A 14,156-nucleotide genomic window follows, 5' to 3' on the forward strand; every position below is an offset into this window, starting at 1 on the left:
CTGTAAGAGAAACACTCAGAGATGAGACACAAGCATAGGAGGAACCGTCTGACGGCTGGTGGTCGTGTCTCTTTAAGAAGCATCGTTGGTGTTATATAGTGAACTGGCTGTAAAGTCTAATTTTTAAAGAGCACCCTATACTATGGTATTTACTCACAGGATGCACTGTAGGAAACTGCCTGAAATGTCCACAAATATCACTATTTAAAGACACCAATTTCTTCCATGTCTTAGCAGGTAGAATCTTCAGGGAAGTTTTTCTTCCTTTCTTGAACTTTCTTCCTTCCTTCTTTCTTTCCTCTCTTTCCCTATTTTTTCCCTCCTTCCTACCTGCTTTCATTTTTATCTTCCCTTTTTGATAAAAAGAAAAAAAAAAACCAGGAAGGAGAAAGATAGTAATATTTATTGAGCACTTCTTTAATACAAGTGTTTCCCTGTATATTCAACAAACATAACTGCAATCCCTTGGCTTAAACTGAAAAAACCTGTCTTGCTTCCTGTGAGTTCACTTCAGTGGACATTTTTTTTTTTTTTTTAGTAAAAGCAATTTATTAAGTGCACCATTTTAAGATGTCAAAATCTCATCAATGGCTTATGTCTAATCTTCGAAATTGCTGTTCTCCCCTGTGATTTGCAGAGGGTACCTTTTCTGTTTTTGATGTAAAGACACACACACACAAATATACACAGATACGCACAAACACGTGTTCCTTCGCTTTATTCCGTAATGTGTATGCTGTTTTCTTGGCTGTGGGTTCTCTCTCCCTGCAGGACTTAATCAGCCTCTGGGAAGAACGTGTGGAGTAAGCAGCCTTGACAAAAGAAGCCTGTCTGTCCTTCCGAATAACATTCTCTGACATTCCCCAGCCTTCCCTTCCTCTGCCAGTACCTTGCCTCAGCCTCTGTCAGCTTCCCCTGGCTCGGCGCCGACAAACCCACGTGCTCCATCTTACACGGGGCGGAGCCAAGCGTGGGAGGAAGGATCTCCGATCCTCTGTAATTTTCCAGAAAAAAACCTACTATTCCTTCAGATTAGACATCTATGGAATGAGACAGTTACTCACATGGAAACATGTTGTGTTTATTTAAAGGATTATGTGGAATCATGGGAGATGAAGAGACAGTGTCCCTTGTAGGCACCCGCGTTCACCTTGCCTCCCCTGCCTGCTCTCGGCCGTGCCGCTGCGCACCTTCCTGAGCTGCCTCCCTGCAGATGAGGTCTGAGACCGCTTCTCAGACTCTCTTCCGGCAAAGGGGAGAGTGTTCACTCTTCTCCAAACGTTTTTCCATTCCGTGGACTTTCTCCCTAGAAGGAATGAGATTAACCTTCAAATCTGCTTTGGGCCAAATAAATGTTAAAATGAAGAACTTTTCCCGTTTCCCACAGTGGCGTCCAAGCTGTACCTGGAGAAGTTCAGTTTCTCCTGGGTTGCATCAGAGCCTCGAGTTTGACAGGTGTGGTCCCTTGACCTTCTAATGATAACAACCCACACCTGTTGGGCTCCTTTGCTGCCTTAATCTCCACGAAAAGTAGCAGGAAGAGACTATTTATTCCTTGTCTTATGACACAGACACAGAGAGGCTGAGCAGAGTGCCAGCCGTGACCGTCTGAGAATCCCAACCTTTCCCCAAGCACCTTTTCGCTTGTGTCAAGGGGGCTCTGGAGGACGGGCCCACACCTTTGATGAGACCGCCGTGTGCTCCAGGAGCCTTGTTTCCGGTGGAGATGATGGTAGCAATAATCGCCCTGCTTATACAGAACTTGCTCTCTGTGCTGTTCTGTGTATTAGTTCATTCCACAGGGAGGGGGCTGAGGTTCCAGGTCATGTGGTTGAAGCACAGGGGCTTTGTGCAAACGAAAAGAACTTTCTTGTCCTCAATTAGGAACGTTTCTTCCATTTTCCCAGATCTCACGTGGTAGGTAAGTTGAGGAGCCTCTGAGAAAGAAGGTAAACCATGTCCAGTGTCCTAAGTTATGTTGGCCATGGAACCCTTGGAATGGCCAGAAGCACAGGGCCAGATGCCTGGGACATGCTGGTCTTGGTGACCTGATTTTAATTATATTTCCAAGGCATGCATATAGATTCACTGATCAGGATTTTTTTTTTTTTTTTTTTTTAATTCTAGAACGAAGCACACATGGTGTGGCTGAGGATACCTGAAGGGTGATGACAGGGCTGAGAGAGTCGGGAGGAGGTGAAGGTGGAGATGCACACAAGTAAGTGATTTAAGCTCTTGCAGCCTTGGGTTTCTCATCTACAAAATAGTTGTGATGCCTTTGTTGAAGTGTTGTAAGGGTCCAAGCAGAGAATGCCGTTGGCATGTACGTGGTCAATGGTGGTTATTTATTCTCCTGTGACATCTTATGATGAGCACTGTCATCTTGGGTAAGTTTTTAAAATAAGTGTAAGCCCCATTTCTTCTTCTATAAGGCTGAAACAAATGTCATTAAGGCTGAACTGGTATAAAGCCTAGCCCGGAACTAGGTACTCAGTGGCTTCTCGGTATATGACCGAACTTGACCTCCAGCCAGCCCTGCCTTCACACAGGGTGACCCCCCACAACCCACTTGCCTCAGTCCTGGAGACTATGTAGATTCCCCAAGGGCATGGAAGCCTCTCGGTTCTTAACCTTTTTTCTACATTCTACTTGGTCTAATTCCTTTATCCTGGGTTCATTAAGCTCATCCATCAAGCCTCACAGTCTGGTGAGGATCTGGTGGTTTAATTTCCATTTTTAGAGCGCACAGCACAAAGCATGCTGTGATTGAAGGTCCTGCCTGACAGCACTCAGAAAACGCATGGCAACTGCTGTCACGGGGCCCCTACTGCCCTCACTCCCACAGCCTGAGTTTCGTGACCTCTCACCAGGTGCCAATTATAGCTGACCTGATACTGGGTCTGCCTGGGGTAGGCAGAGTCCCTGTAATTCTACTCAGGACAGAGTACCTGTCAGCACTCCACAGAATCAAATAGCTCCGTGGTGAATACTCACTCCCCACCCCCCCCTTTTTTTTTTGAAGCACAAGATTATGGATTAGGAAACACAAGCAGATAAGGGAGGATCAGTCCAGTTTTGCTTGTACAAACATCAGCAAGGTCTTGGCACAGGGGGTTGGGCTCCTGAGCAAAGCAGTGGAAAACTGGACAGTTGGCACCTTCTTTCTGGTTCTGTTTCTGTGCAGTCCCATGCAGGGTTACAGCGTCTGTGCAGTTTGTCTTAATTCTTGTGGAAAAACTATATGCTTTAGGGTATAATTTTATCTTGCAGTTATGCTGTCTGGGGTGGACATTCCACCCATACCAACCATTTTCACTCCTTTGCAGAATTAAAAATTCAATCATGTGCAAAGTTCATATCAGGTTTTACACACAAACCAACACATGGTAAGAGCCAGAAAAGTGGCAGCAAAGATGATGCAGTCATGTAATTTTGTGAAAAACATGTTCTTTGTGTTTACAGAATCAAAGTTAGCATGTTTGTTTTACTCAGTAGCAGAAATGGAGTTAATAAGGATGAAGCAGTGGGGAAGTTACCTTATTGCAATGCATATCAGTGAGATTTTGCTCTATTTGAAGTTTATGGGTGGTCACATCTAGACGTTTTACGTTCAGCTGGTGCCCTCTAGTGACGGGGGAGCAGCCTCTGGCTGTGTGTCGTCTCGTTTGAAAGTCAAAGAATTCCACTCTTGGTAAGGTATCCTTAGCCAGATTTACAGGGAAGAGAGAAAGGAGAGGCTAGGAAGCAAGGTGCTTGGGAGGCAAGTCCCAGCAGCCATCTGTGGTTCACAAAATAGGGGTCTTACGTGCCTGGAGATAACACATTTCTTCCACAGGTGAGGACATTCGTTAGTCAGTTATCTCTGAGAACTTCCCTAACAGACTGCCTCAGATAATTCTGGTATGCTCCAAAAATTACACAATTCCTCTTGGCTCTGAAACTGTGGAATAATGAGGGCAGGACACAAATATCCCACAGTCCGTAGCCAGAACAGAACGTGGACCTCTCGTGAGCTGAAATCCTTTAGAGCCAGTGAGGCCCACAGATGCATCCTACATATGTATCCGCTGTCAAAAGCCCTTCTTGCCGTCACAACAGATTCTTGGCCTGGAAAACAGTCTTCAGGGATGGTACTCACATAATCTGGAGGCAGACGACACTTTTTCTGAGCTGGCGTTATCACCCAGCTGTGAGACATCTTGCTTTCATCTGTCCTGGACATCACTGCCTTAATCCAGGTCCTGATCTGTTCCCACTGAAACTGTTTTTATATATTTCAAGTTGGCTTCTCTCTCCCTTGCTAATACATATTTTACACTGCTACTGTTTCTGTAAAAATATACATATATATATATATGTGTGTGTGTGTGTTATACACATATATATTTATTATCTGGTGCTCTTATGGGAAAATACAATGACATAAAACGACCACAGCCCACTTCTCCAGCCCCTTCTTCCACTTCCCCTGCCACGGGACATGCTGCCCTTCACTCTACGCACCACATGCTCATGTTCTTGCTTTGCCCTCTGTGTAGAACTCTACTCCCGGCCATCCGTCCTGACCTGTAGGTGTCATCTCCCCTAGGAAGCCTCCCCCACATCTGCTTTGACACAAGTGCTGCTCCCGGAGTCTTGGTATCACTTGTTTATACCTTTGTCTCTGCTTTGACCTCCCCTGGAACAAAACTCGAGGCTTATTCTTTTATTTCATTTTTTAAAATATTTTATTTTCTTTTATACTATATAGTACTCCACACAAAAATTTGCTAAAACTAGAGTGATAACCTAAATGCATGTTTATATTTTTATTGGGATGTAATTGACATACAGCACTAGTTTCCAATACATAACATAATGACTGGGTATTTGTATATCTTGCAAAGTAATCAAAATAAGTCTAGTTAAATCTCTGTAAACAATTTTCACATATACAGGCATATGGTTATGTAATATATGTATTGGGTTGGCCAAGAGTTTTGTTCAGGTTTTTCCTTAACACCTTACAGAAAAACCCAAACAAATTTTTTTGCCAACCCAGTATGTTACATATGTATAAGTATACAATTAAGAACTACAGCAATCTGCTGTACATTATATTCTCAAGGCTCATTTTATAGCAGGAAGTTTGTACATTTTGATAACCTTGACCCATTTCTTCCACTTCCCCACCTACCAATCTGTTTTCCGTATCTATGAATTCTTTTCTTTTTTTCTCTGACTTATCACTTAGCATAATCAGGAGTATTTATTTCATATGCCCCCACAGTTGCCTGGCATACAGCAGCATGCACACGAGACAGATCCAACTTTATACAACTTTGAAAGTCAGCTTCATTTTATCTATATCTCACCGGTTACAATGGAAAGAACATGAAATTCAGCCCTGACAGGACAGGGTTCAAGTCTTCCTGCCACCTCTTACTAGCTGTGTGGCCTTAGGCAAGTAATGAACCTCTCTTACAGGATGGAGATAATAGTGCCTTCCATGCAAAGTGAATGCTAAATTAGCATTCACTGCTAATGCACGTGCGCATAGGAGACCTGGAAATAGGCACTCATTGGACGAAACTTAATCTGTTACATAATATACGTGTGTATATGATTAAGTGGATTTGTTCTTCCTGCAACAACAGCCCAAACTCAGAAAATCTACTTAATTGTCTCTCTGGTTTCATACTGAACATTTCTGTTCTTTCCACTGTGAGTCCATGCACATTTTCACTCAAACTTGAATTTGGCATAGACTGTCTTTTTTTTTTTTGTATATATACTAATGGAAGCTTGTTCAAGGGGACATTATTACTTCATGGAAATATTTATCTACCCTTCCTTAGTTTCACACTAAGAAGCAGGGAAAGGTATGTTTTTACTACTAGGCAGTTTAATCGTTTTTTTTCTTTCATCTCCTATATATCCAGTAGGGCCAAGTCAGCTGAAAAAACAAAATCCTATAAGCAAACCTCTACTTCATCATCTTGTCTCAGAAACTCCTGCTGGCAACACACATTTCACATACCCGAAGTGGGGTGTTCTGAAAGAGACAGACTCCAGGTCCCTAATTTACTGCCCTTTTTTTCATAGCATCAGATTCCTAAAACCTTGCCTGGGTGGCTGGCTGTCTCACTGTCAGGAGGCTGAAGCAAGGAATGGGGGGGTGCAGGAAGGAGACATTAATGCCAGGTACTAATGCCAGGTTCCTGCTGACAAGAACACTTGACGACACCCTTTTAAAGCATTAGACAGAGGCAAAGAAACCGGGGAAAAACACCCGGCCTGCCAAAAAGCCATTACGCAAACCTCAAAGTGTGGTACTGAGTTTTGCTTTATAAGTGTTCTTTCCATGACAAGCCCTGCTAATTGGTGCTTCAGCTTCAAAAGTATTTCAGTTTTTTTATGTTACAGAAGAGATTTCAGAATCTAATTAGGTATGTTTGTTAGACACACTTGATTTTTTTCTCCCTGTTGTTTCCATGTTAAATAAATAAGTGAAAATAAAAAGTTGGAGGAAGAGTTTTAGGCTAATGTATTAGGTCCTAATTTTTCACAAAGTGTTGGGATTTATCCTGGATATGGCAACTCTGCAAAGGTGGGAAAGAAAGAATCTCATCTTGACACTATTTGGAGGAAAGCGTGGAGGAAACAGCCCAATGAAAGAGGATAGCTGATCTACGTGAGAGAGAACTGAATGTAACTCTGATCTCAATATCCATAATATACATGTAGCATCCCGTGCTGCTCTAGCAAAACCCAGCTCTTGAGATCAGTTGGTACAAACTGACACTTTGGGGCCCCACCACACACCAGTCACAGAACTCGCCCGATTTAAAACTTCTCAGGGGAATTGACACGTAGATTTGTACAGTTAGATTCCAACAGGTCACAACTGGGAGCCCAGAGACTGGATCTCAATCCTTTGTCATAAATTCTTTGGTCAGGGTTTTAAGAACTGGGCAAATTTGTATAAAAGTCCTGACATCTGGATACTTTTGGAGGGAAAAAGTCAAATCTTGCCACAGCAAGGCCCATAGTCCCCCAGGGCAGCAATTATCTGAAGCTAAGAACTCCTGTCCCTGATTGGTGGGTTATGCGTTTGCCAGGGCAGCCCCTTCACGTTTCTACCTCTGTTGCCTCCCTGAGCCCTACTGGCATTTGACTTTGCCTGAGAGTTTTTTAAGTGCTTTTCAATATAGTGGTGATTCATGTCTCACAGTTCTTTGGGCTCAAAGTTCAAAGGGCCAGCAAGGGTATGCTGTCTTCTGAAGCCTCTCTCCTCCGCTTGGAAATGGCTTTCTTCATGCTGAGTCTTCACATGGTCTTTCCTCCATTGACCTGTATCCTAGTCCCTTCTTTTAAGGTCACCAGTCATACTGGCTTCGGATCCACCCTATAGGTCCAGTTTTACCTTAGTTACCTTTAAAGATCTTATTTCCAAGTTCTTCCGCTTCTAAAATACCGAGTTTAGGAATTCAACCTAAGAATTTTGGAAGGGCACGATTCAGCCCATAAAATTTCTAAAGATAACAAAGCAAATAACAAGTTTAGTCTATTCTGCTACAATCCACATTCCAGTAGCAATTAGCTTAAACAAAATGGTAACTGGGTAGATATTGTCTATGTAAACTAGAAGTCATATCGGTTTGTCCAACTTACCTGTAGCAACCAAATGCAAAATCACAAATACAGATGAGAACAGGAATCTCTGGAGTGTACTATACTGGTTTCCAGTTCAGCAAATGTTTTTCTCTTCGGCTTGAATGAGCCCCCTGCTCTGCCTTGGAAGAGCTCATTGTATCATTCTCCCTGACCATTCTGAGTTTTGTTCTTTATCCAGAACTCAGCCTCCTCAACTCTTCATTAGTCCTCTCCCTGTCCATAAAGCTATCTCTGCTGCTGCTGCTGCTAAATCGTTTCAGTCATGTCCGACTCTGCGACCCCATAGATGGCAGCCTACCAGGCTCCTCCGTCCATGGGATTCTCCAGGCAAGAGTGCCGGAGTGGGTTGCCATTTCCTTCTCCAATGCATGAAAGTGAAAAGTGAAAGTGAAGTCGCTCAATCGTGTCCGACCCTTAGCGACCCCATGGACTGCAGCCCACCAGGCTCCTCTGTCCATGGGATTTTCCAGGCAAGAGTGCTGGAGTGGGGTGCCATTGCCTTCTCCTCTACCATTTTTTAAATTAGGATAAAATTGACATATATATATATATAATATATAATTGACACTATAATAAACATTGCATTGTTTCAAGTGTACAACATAATGATGTAGAACTTGTGTATACTGTGAAATGATTACCACAATAAGTCTAGTTAATATCCATCATCACACAGTTAAATTTTTTCTTAGAGAACAAAAAAAATCTGTTCTCTGAGTAATTTTAACATATACAATATAGTGTTAAGAACTAAGTCATATGACTAAGAACATAGTCGTCACGCTACATATTACTTACATAATAAAGGTCCCCATTACTTGCATATTTAATAACTGTAAGTTTTAATTTTTTAACATTACCCATTATTATCTGCTTACCATCCCAACAATGGAAACCACTAATAGGTTCTCTACAAGTTTGATTTTCTTAGCACTTTTTAAAAATCAGATTCTATATGTAAATGAAGATCACAATATATTTGTCTTTCTCTGTATTTGTCTTCCACTTAGCATAATGCCCTCAAGGTCCATTCATGTTGTTGTAAGTGAAAATATTTCATTTTTGTGACTGAATAATACTCCATTATGTATATATACCACTTCTTTTTAGTCAGTAGACCCTTAGGTTACTTCCGTGTCTTGGCAATTGTAAATAATTAGGCAAAGAATATGAGGGTGCAGATAACTTTTTAAGTTACTGTTTTTGTTTCCTTTGGATAAATGCCCAGAGGTAGAACTGAGGGATCCATGAAATAGTTCAATTTTAAATTTTGGGGGGAACCTCCATACTGTTTGCCACAATGGCTACAGAAATTTGCCTTCCTATCAACAGGAGACAAGTGTTCCCTTCTCTCCATGTCCTTGCCAACCCCTGATAATTATTTTCCAGTTGTCTTGAGGTATAATTAACATACAACACTGCACACATTTAAGGTATAAACCAGTACAATGGTTTGACTTATCTGTATTGTGAAATGAACACTACGTTTAGTTAGCACTCCTCCTATCACTAAGAAAACAATAAAAAGAGGAAGCCAGAGAGAAAAAAGAAAAGCTCCTTTTCTTTTTTTTACTATAACTCTTCAGGATATACTTTCTTAACTTTTATGTGTATCGTACATCAGTGTTAGTTATAGTCACCCTCCTGTACATTTTATCCCTAGTACATATATCTTATAAGTAGAAGTTTGTCCCTTTTGACACTTGATTGAATTCCTCCTCTCCCCAATGCCCTGTCTTTGGTAACCACAAATCTTATCTCTATTTCTGTGAGGAGTTTGGTAGTTACTATTGTGGTGGTGATGGTGGTTTTGTGGCTCCATATATGTGACATCATATGGTATTTGTCGACTTTTATTATTTAGCTTAATGCCTTCAAGGTCCATCCATGTTGTTGTAAATGGCAAGATTTTCCTTCTTTTTAAATGGAATAATATTCCATTGCATATATGCATCACATCTTCTTTATCCATTCATCCAGCAGTGGATGCTTAGATACTTCCATGTTTTGGCTATTATAAATATACTGCTATGAACATGGTGAGTGAGTGAAGTTGCTCAGTCGTGTCTGACTCTTGGCGACCCCATGCACTGCAGCCTACCAGGCTCCTCCATCCATGGGATCTTCCAGGCAAGTGTACTGGAGTGGGTTGCCATTTCCTTCTCCAGGGGATCTTCCTGACCCAGGGATCGAACCTGGGTCTCCCACACTGCAGGCAGACGCTTTACCCTCTAAGCCACCAGAGGGTATATGAACATGGTAGTGCGGCTATAAATGGAATCATTTTCTTCTTTTTCAGATAGCCATCATTAACACATGGGTGCATTACTGAGTTTTGTATGTTAATTTTTTGTCCTGCAATTTTACTCATGTGGATGATGAGATCAAGATTTTTTTTTGGATTTTCCATATATAAAATAATGTCATCTGCAAATAGAGACAGTTGTCCTTCTTTTTCAATTCTGAGGACTTTTATTCTTCCTGTAGCCTGTATTATTTGGTAGGACTTCCAATACTATGATAAATACAAATGCTGAGGGAACATCCTTTTCTTGCTCCTGATTTTAAAGGAAAGCTTTCAATCTTTCACCACTGAGTATCATGTTACATGTGGACTTGTTATGACCTTTATGTTGCAGTTTGTTCCTTCTCTATTTAATTTGTTCAGAGTCTTTACCTTGAGCAGATGTTGAATTTCATCAGTATTTTAGATGTTCATACGTTCCTCCACCCCTTCCATTCTATCAGTGACATATATCACGTTCATTTTTGTGTATGCTGAACCATCCTTGCATCCCAGGGATAAATCATAATGGATCAAGGTGAATGATCCTTTTAATGTGCTGCCAAATTCAGTTTGCTAGTATTTAAGTCAGCATCTTTGCATCTATATTCATCAGGGATATCAGCCTGTACATTTCTGGTAGCATCCTTTTCTTGCTTTGGTGTCAGGGTAATAGAGTCTCACAACATGAGTCTGGTAGTGTTCCTTCTAAGAATTTTTGAAACTATTTGAGACTTGGGATTGAGTCTTCTTTAAATGTTAGCTAACATTCACCCATGAAGACATCTGGTCCTGGGCTTTTCTTCATTGGGAGGTTTTCAGGTGCTTAATTCAGCCTCCTTACAGGTCTTTACCAATGTTCTGTTCTTTCTGATTCCATCGTGGTATGCTGTATGTTTCTATGAACTTCTCCTCTTTAAGACTGCCAGCTTGTTGGCATATAGTGTCTGTTACAATCCTTTGTATTTTTGTGGTATCAGTTATGATGTCTCATTTCTCACTTATAATTTCATTGATTTGGATCCTCTTTTCTTTCTTGTTTTGTCTAGCTAATGGTTTATTAATTTTATTTATCTTTTCAGTGATCCAGCTCTTAGATTTATCTTTTCTATTGTTTTCTTGTTCTCTTATCCATTTCACTTATTTCTGCCCTAATCTTTTCTTATTTCCTACCTTGTACCAATTTTGGATTCAGTTTGTACTACTTTTTATAGTTCCTTAATGCTTTCAGTTCAGTCACTCAGTCGTGTCTAACTCTTTGTGACCCCATGAATCGCAGCACGCCAGGCCTCCCTGTCCATCACCAACTCCCAGAGTTCACTCAGACTCACATCCATTGAGTCAGTGATGCCATCCAGCCATCTCATCCTCTGTCGTCCCCTTCTCCTCCTGCCCCCAATCCCTCCCAGCATCAGAGTCTTTTCCAATGAGTCAACTCTTCGCATGAGGTGGCCAAAGTACTGGAGTTTCAGCTTTAGCATCATTCCTTCCAAAGAACACCCAGGACTTATTCTTTTTTTTTAACTTTTGTGCTTAAAGTAGGCATATATCGCTATGGACTTCTCAATTAGATCTGCTTTTGCTTTATCTCAGTTTTGATAGGTTGTGTTTCTATTTCCATTTGTCTCTAGAAATTTCTTTATATCTCCTTTAATTTCTTTGATCCATTGGTTGTTCAGAAGTCTTCATATCCATGCATTTACGAATTTTCCCATCTTTCTCCAGCTGTTGATCTCTAGTTTCACGCCATGGTGGTCAGAGAGGATACTTCACCCTTCTTGAGTCTGCTAAGGCTTGTTTTGTGACCTAACACATGATCTAGCCTAAAAAATGGTTCATGGGCCCTTGAGAAGAATATGTAAACTGATGCTGTCAGATAGAATGTTCTATACGTGTCTCTTAGATTTCTTTGGTCTCTAGCGTTGTTCAGATCCTCTTTTTGCTTATGAATTCTCTGTCTGGATGACCAAAATATTGTTGAGAATGGAGGATTAATGTTCCATTTATGATTATTTTTAACTGGCATATAGTTAGTTTATAATGTGTGTTACTTTCTGCTGCACAGCACAGTGATTCAGTGATGCATATGTATGCATTCTTTTTATATATTTTTCCATTATGGTTTACCACAGGATATTGAATGTAGTTCCCTGTTCCATACAGGGCGACCTTGTTGTTTATCCATTCTGTGTACAATAGTTTGCACCCGCTAACCTCAAATTCCCATTCCATCTTTCCTCCCCCTACTTGGTTCATCACAAATCTGTTCTCTATGTCTGTGAGCTTGTTTCTGTTTTGTAGATAGGCTCATTTATGGCATCATTTAATAAAAATCCACATATAAGTGATGTCATATGGTATTTGTCTCTCTCTGACTTACTTCACTTAGTATGATCATCACTAAGTTCATCCTTGTTGCTGCAAATGTTATTACTTCATGCTTTTATATTGCTGCAGAGTATTCTATTGTATATATGTGCCAGTTTCTTTTAAAAAAATTTTTTTTGGCTGTGCTGGGTCTTCATTGCTGCATGAGCTTTTCTCTAGCTGTGGTGAGCAGCAGCTACTCTTTAGGTGAGGTGTGCAGGCTTCTCATTTTGGTGGCTAGTCTTGTTGTGGAGCCAGAGCTCTAGGGCACATGGACTTCAGTAGTTGTGATATGTGGGCTCAGTAGTTGCAATTCCCAGGCTCTAGAGCACAGGTTCCGTAGTTATGGTGCATCTGCCTAGTTGTTCCAAGGCATGTGGAATTTCCCCAGATCAGGGATTGAACCTGTGTCTCCTGCATTGGAAGATGGATTCTTTACCACTGAACCACCAGGGAAACCCAGTACTACAATTTCTTTATCCGTTCGCCTGTCAAATCAAATGGACATGTAGGTTGTTCCCATGTCTTGGGTACTCTGAGCCAGGCTGCAATGAACATGAGGGTGCGGATAGCTTTTCAAGTTATTGTTGTTATTTACTTTGGATAAATGCCCAGAAGTAGAACTGAGGGATCCATGCAATAGTTCTAACTTTGGAGGGAACCTCCATACTGTTTAATAGCAATTTGCATTCCCATCAACACTGCACAAGTGTTCCCTTCTCTCCACATCCTTGCCAACACTTGTTTTTTTTCCAGTTTTACTGAGGTATAATTGGCATACACCACTGTATACATTTAAGATATAAACCATTACAATGGTCTGACTTATTGTGAAATGAACACTGCAGTAAGTTTACTAAGCATCCCTCATCTCACCAAGGAAACATTAAAAAGAGGAAGTCAAAAAGAAAAAAAAGAAAACTTTAAAAATGATAGCTCTTTAGGATGTACTTTCTTTACAACTTTTATATATATCATACTGCAGTACTCAGTACAGTCACTCTCTTATACAATATCCCTAGTACATATTTATAACTAGAAGTTTGTCCCTTTTGATCATCTAGGTTCAGTTGTCCCTTCCCCCAACCCCCTGTCTTTGGTAACCACAAATCTGGTCTCTTTTTCTATGAGGAGTTTGTGGTTGCTATTATTGTGGTGGTGGTGGTTTTGTGGTTCCACATACAGGTGACATCATTTAGTATTTGTCTTTCTGTGGCCTGTATTATTCAGCCTGATGCCCTCAAGGTCCATCCATGTTGTTGTAAGATTTTCCTTCTTTTTAAGTGGAATAATATTCCATTTCATATATGCATCACATCTTCTATATTCATTCATGCATCAGGGATACTTAGGTAGTTCCATGTTTTGGCTATTATAAATAATGTTGCAAGGAATATGAGGGTACAGATAACTTTCTGAGTTAGTGTTTTCCTTCTTTCTTTTTTCATTTGGATAAATACCCAGAGTGGAACTGGTAGATCATGAAGTAACTCTATTTTTAATTTTGGGAGGAAACTCCATATTGCTGTCTGGTGGCCATGTGTATGTCTTATTTGGAAAAATGTCTACTTAGGTCTTTTGCCTGTTTTGTTTATGGTTTCCTTTGCTGTACAGAAGCTTGTAAGTTTGACTAGCTTCCATTTTTTAATTTTTGGTTTTTTTTTCTACTCCCTTGGGAGACTGGAGTCTTCCCTGGTGGCTCAAATGGTAAAGCATCTGCTTGCAATGCGGGAGACCCAGGTTCGATCCCTGGGTTGGGAAGATCTCCTGGAGAAGGAAACGGCAACCCATTCCAGTACTCTTGCCTGGAGAATCCCACGGATGGAGGAGCCTGGTAGGCTACAGTCCA

The 14,156-nt window shown here is 41.0% G+C and overlaps 1 protein-coding gene across 1 annotated transcript in view; it reads right to left on the minus strand.

Moving 5' to 3' along the window:
• Positions 1-463: 463 nt before the first annotated feature.
• Positions 464-14,156, minus strand: part of PRRC1 (proline rich coiled-coil 1) — a 139,699-nt gene continuing 126,006 nt past the window's right edge. The window contains exon 9 of the mRNA XM_055548539.1: positions 464-1,306. Coding sequence (XP_055404514.1) covers positions 1,265-1,306 — 42 coding nt within the window. The 3' untranslated portion in view covers positions 464-1,264. The remainder of the gene's footprint in view (positions 1,307-14,156) is intronic.

The sequence above is a fragment of the Bubalus kerabau genome, chromosome 1 (genome assembly GCF_029407905.1).
Source record: "Bubalus kerabau isolate K-KA32 ecotype Philippines breed swamp buffalo chromosome 1, PCC_UOA_SB_1v2, whole genome shotgun sequence".
In the NCBI taxonomy this organism is placed as follows: Eukaryota; Metazoa; Chordata; class Mammalia; order Artiodactyla; family Bovidae; genus Bubalus; species Bubalus kerabau.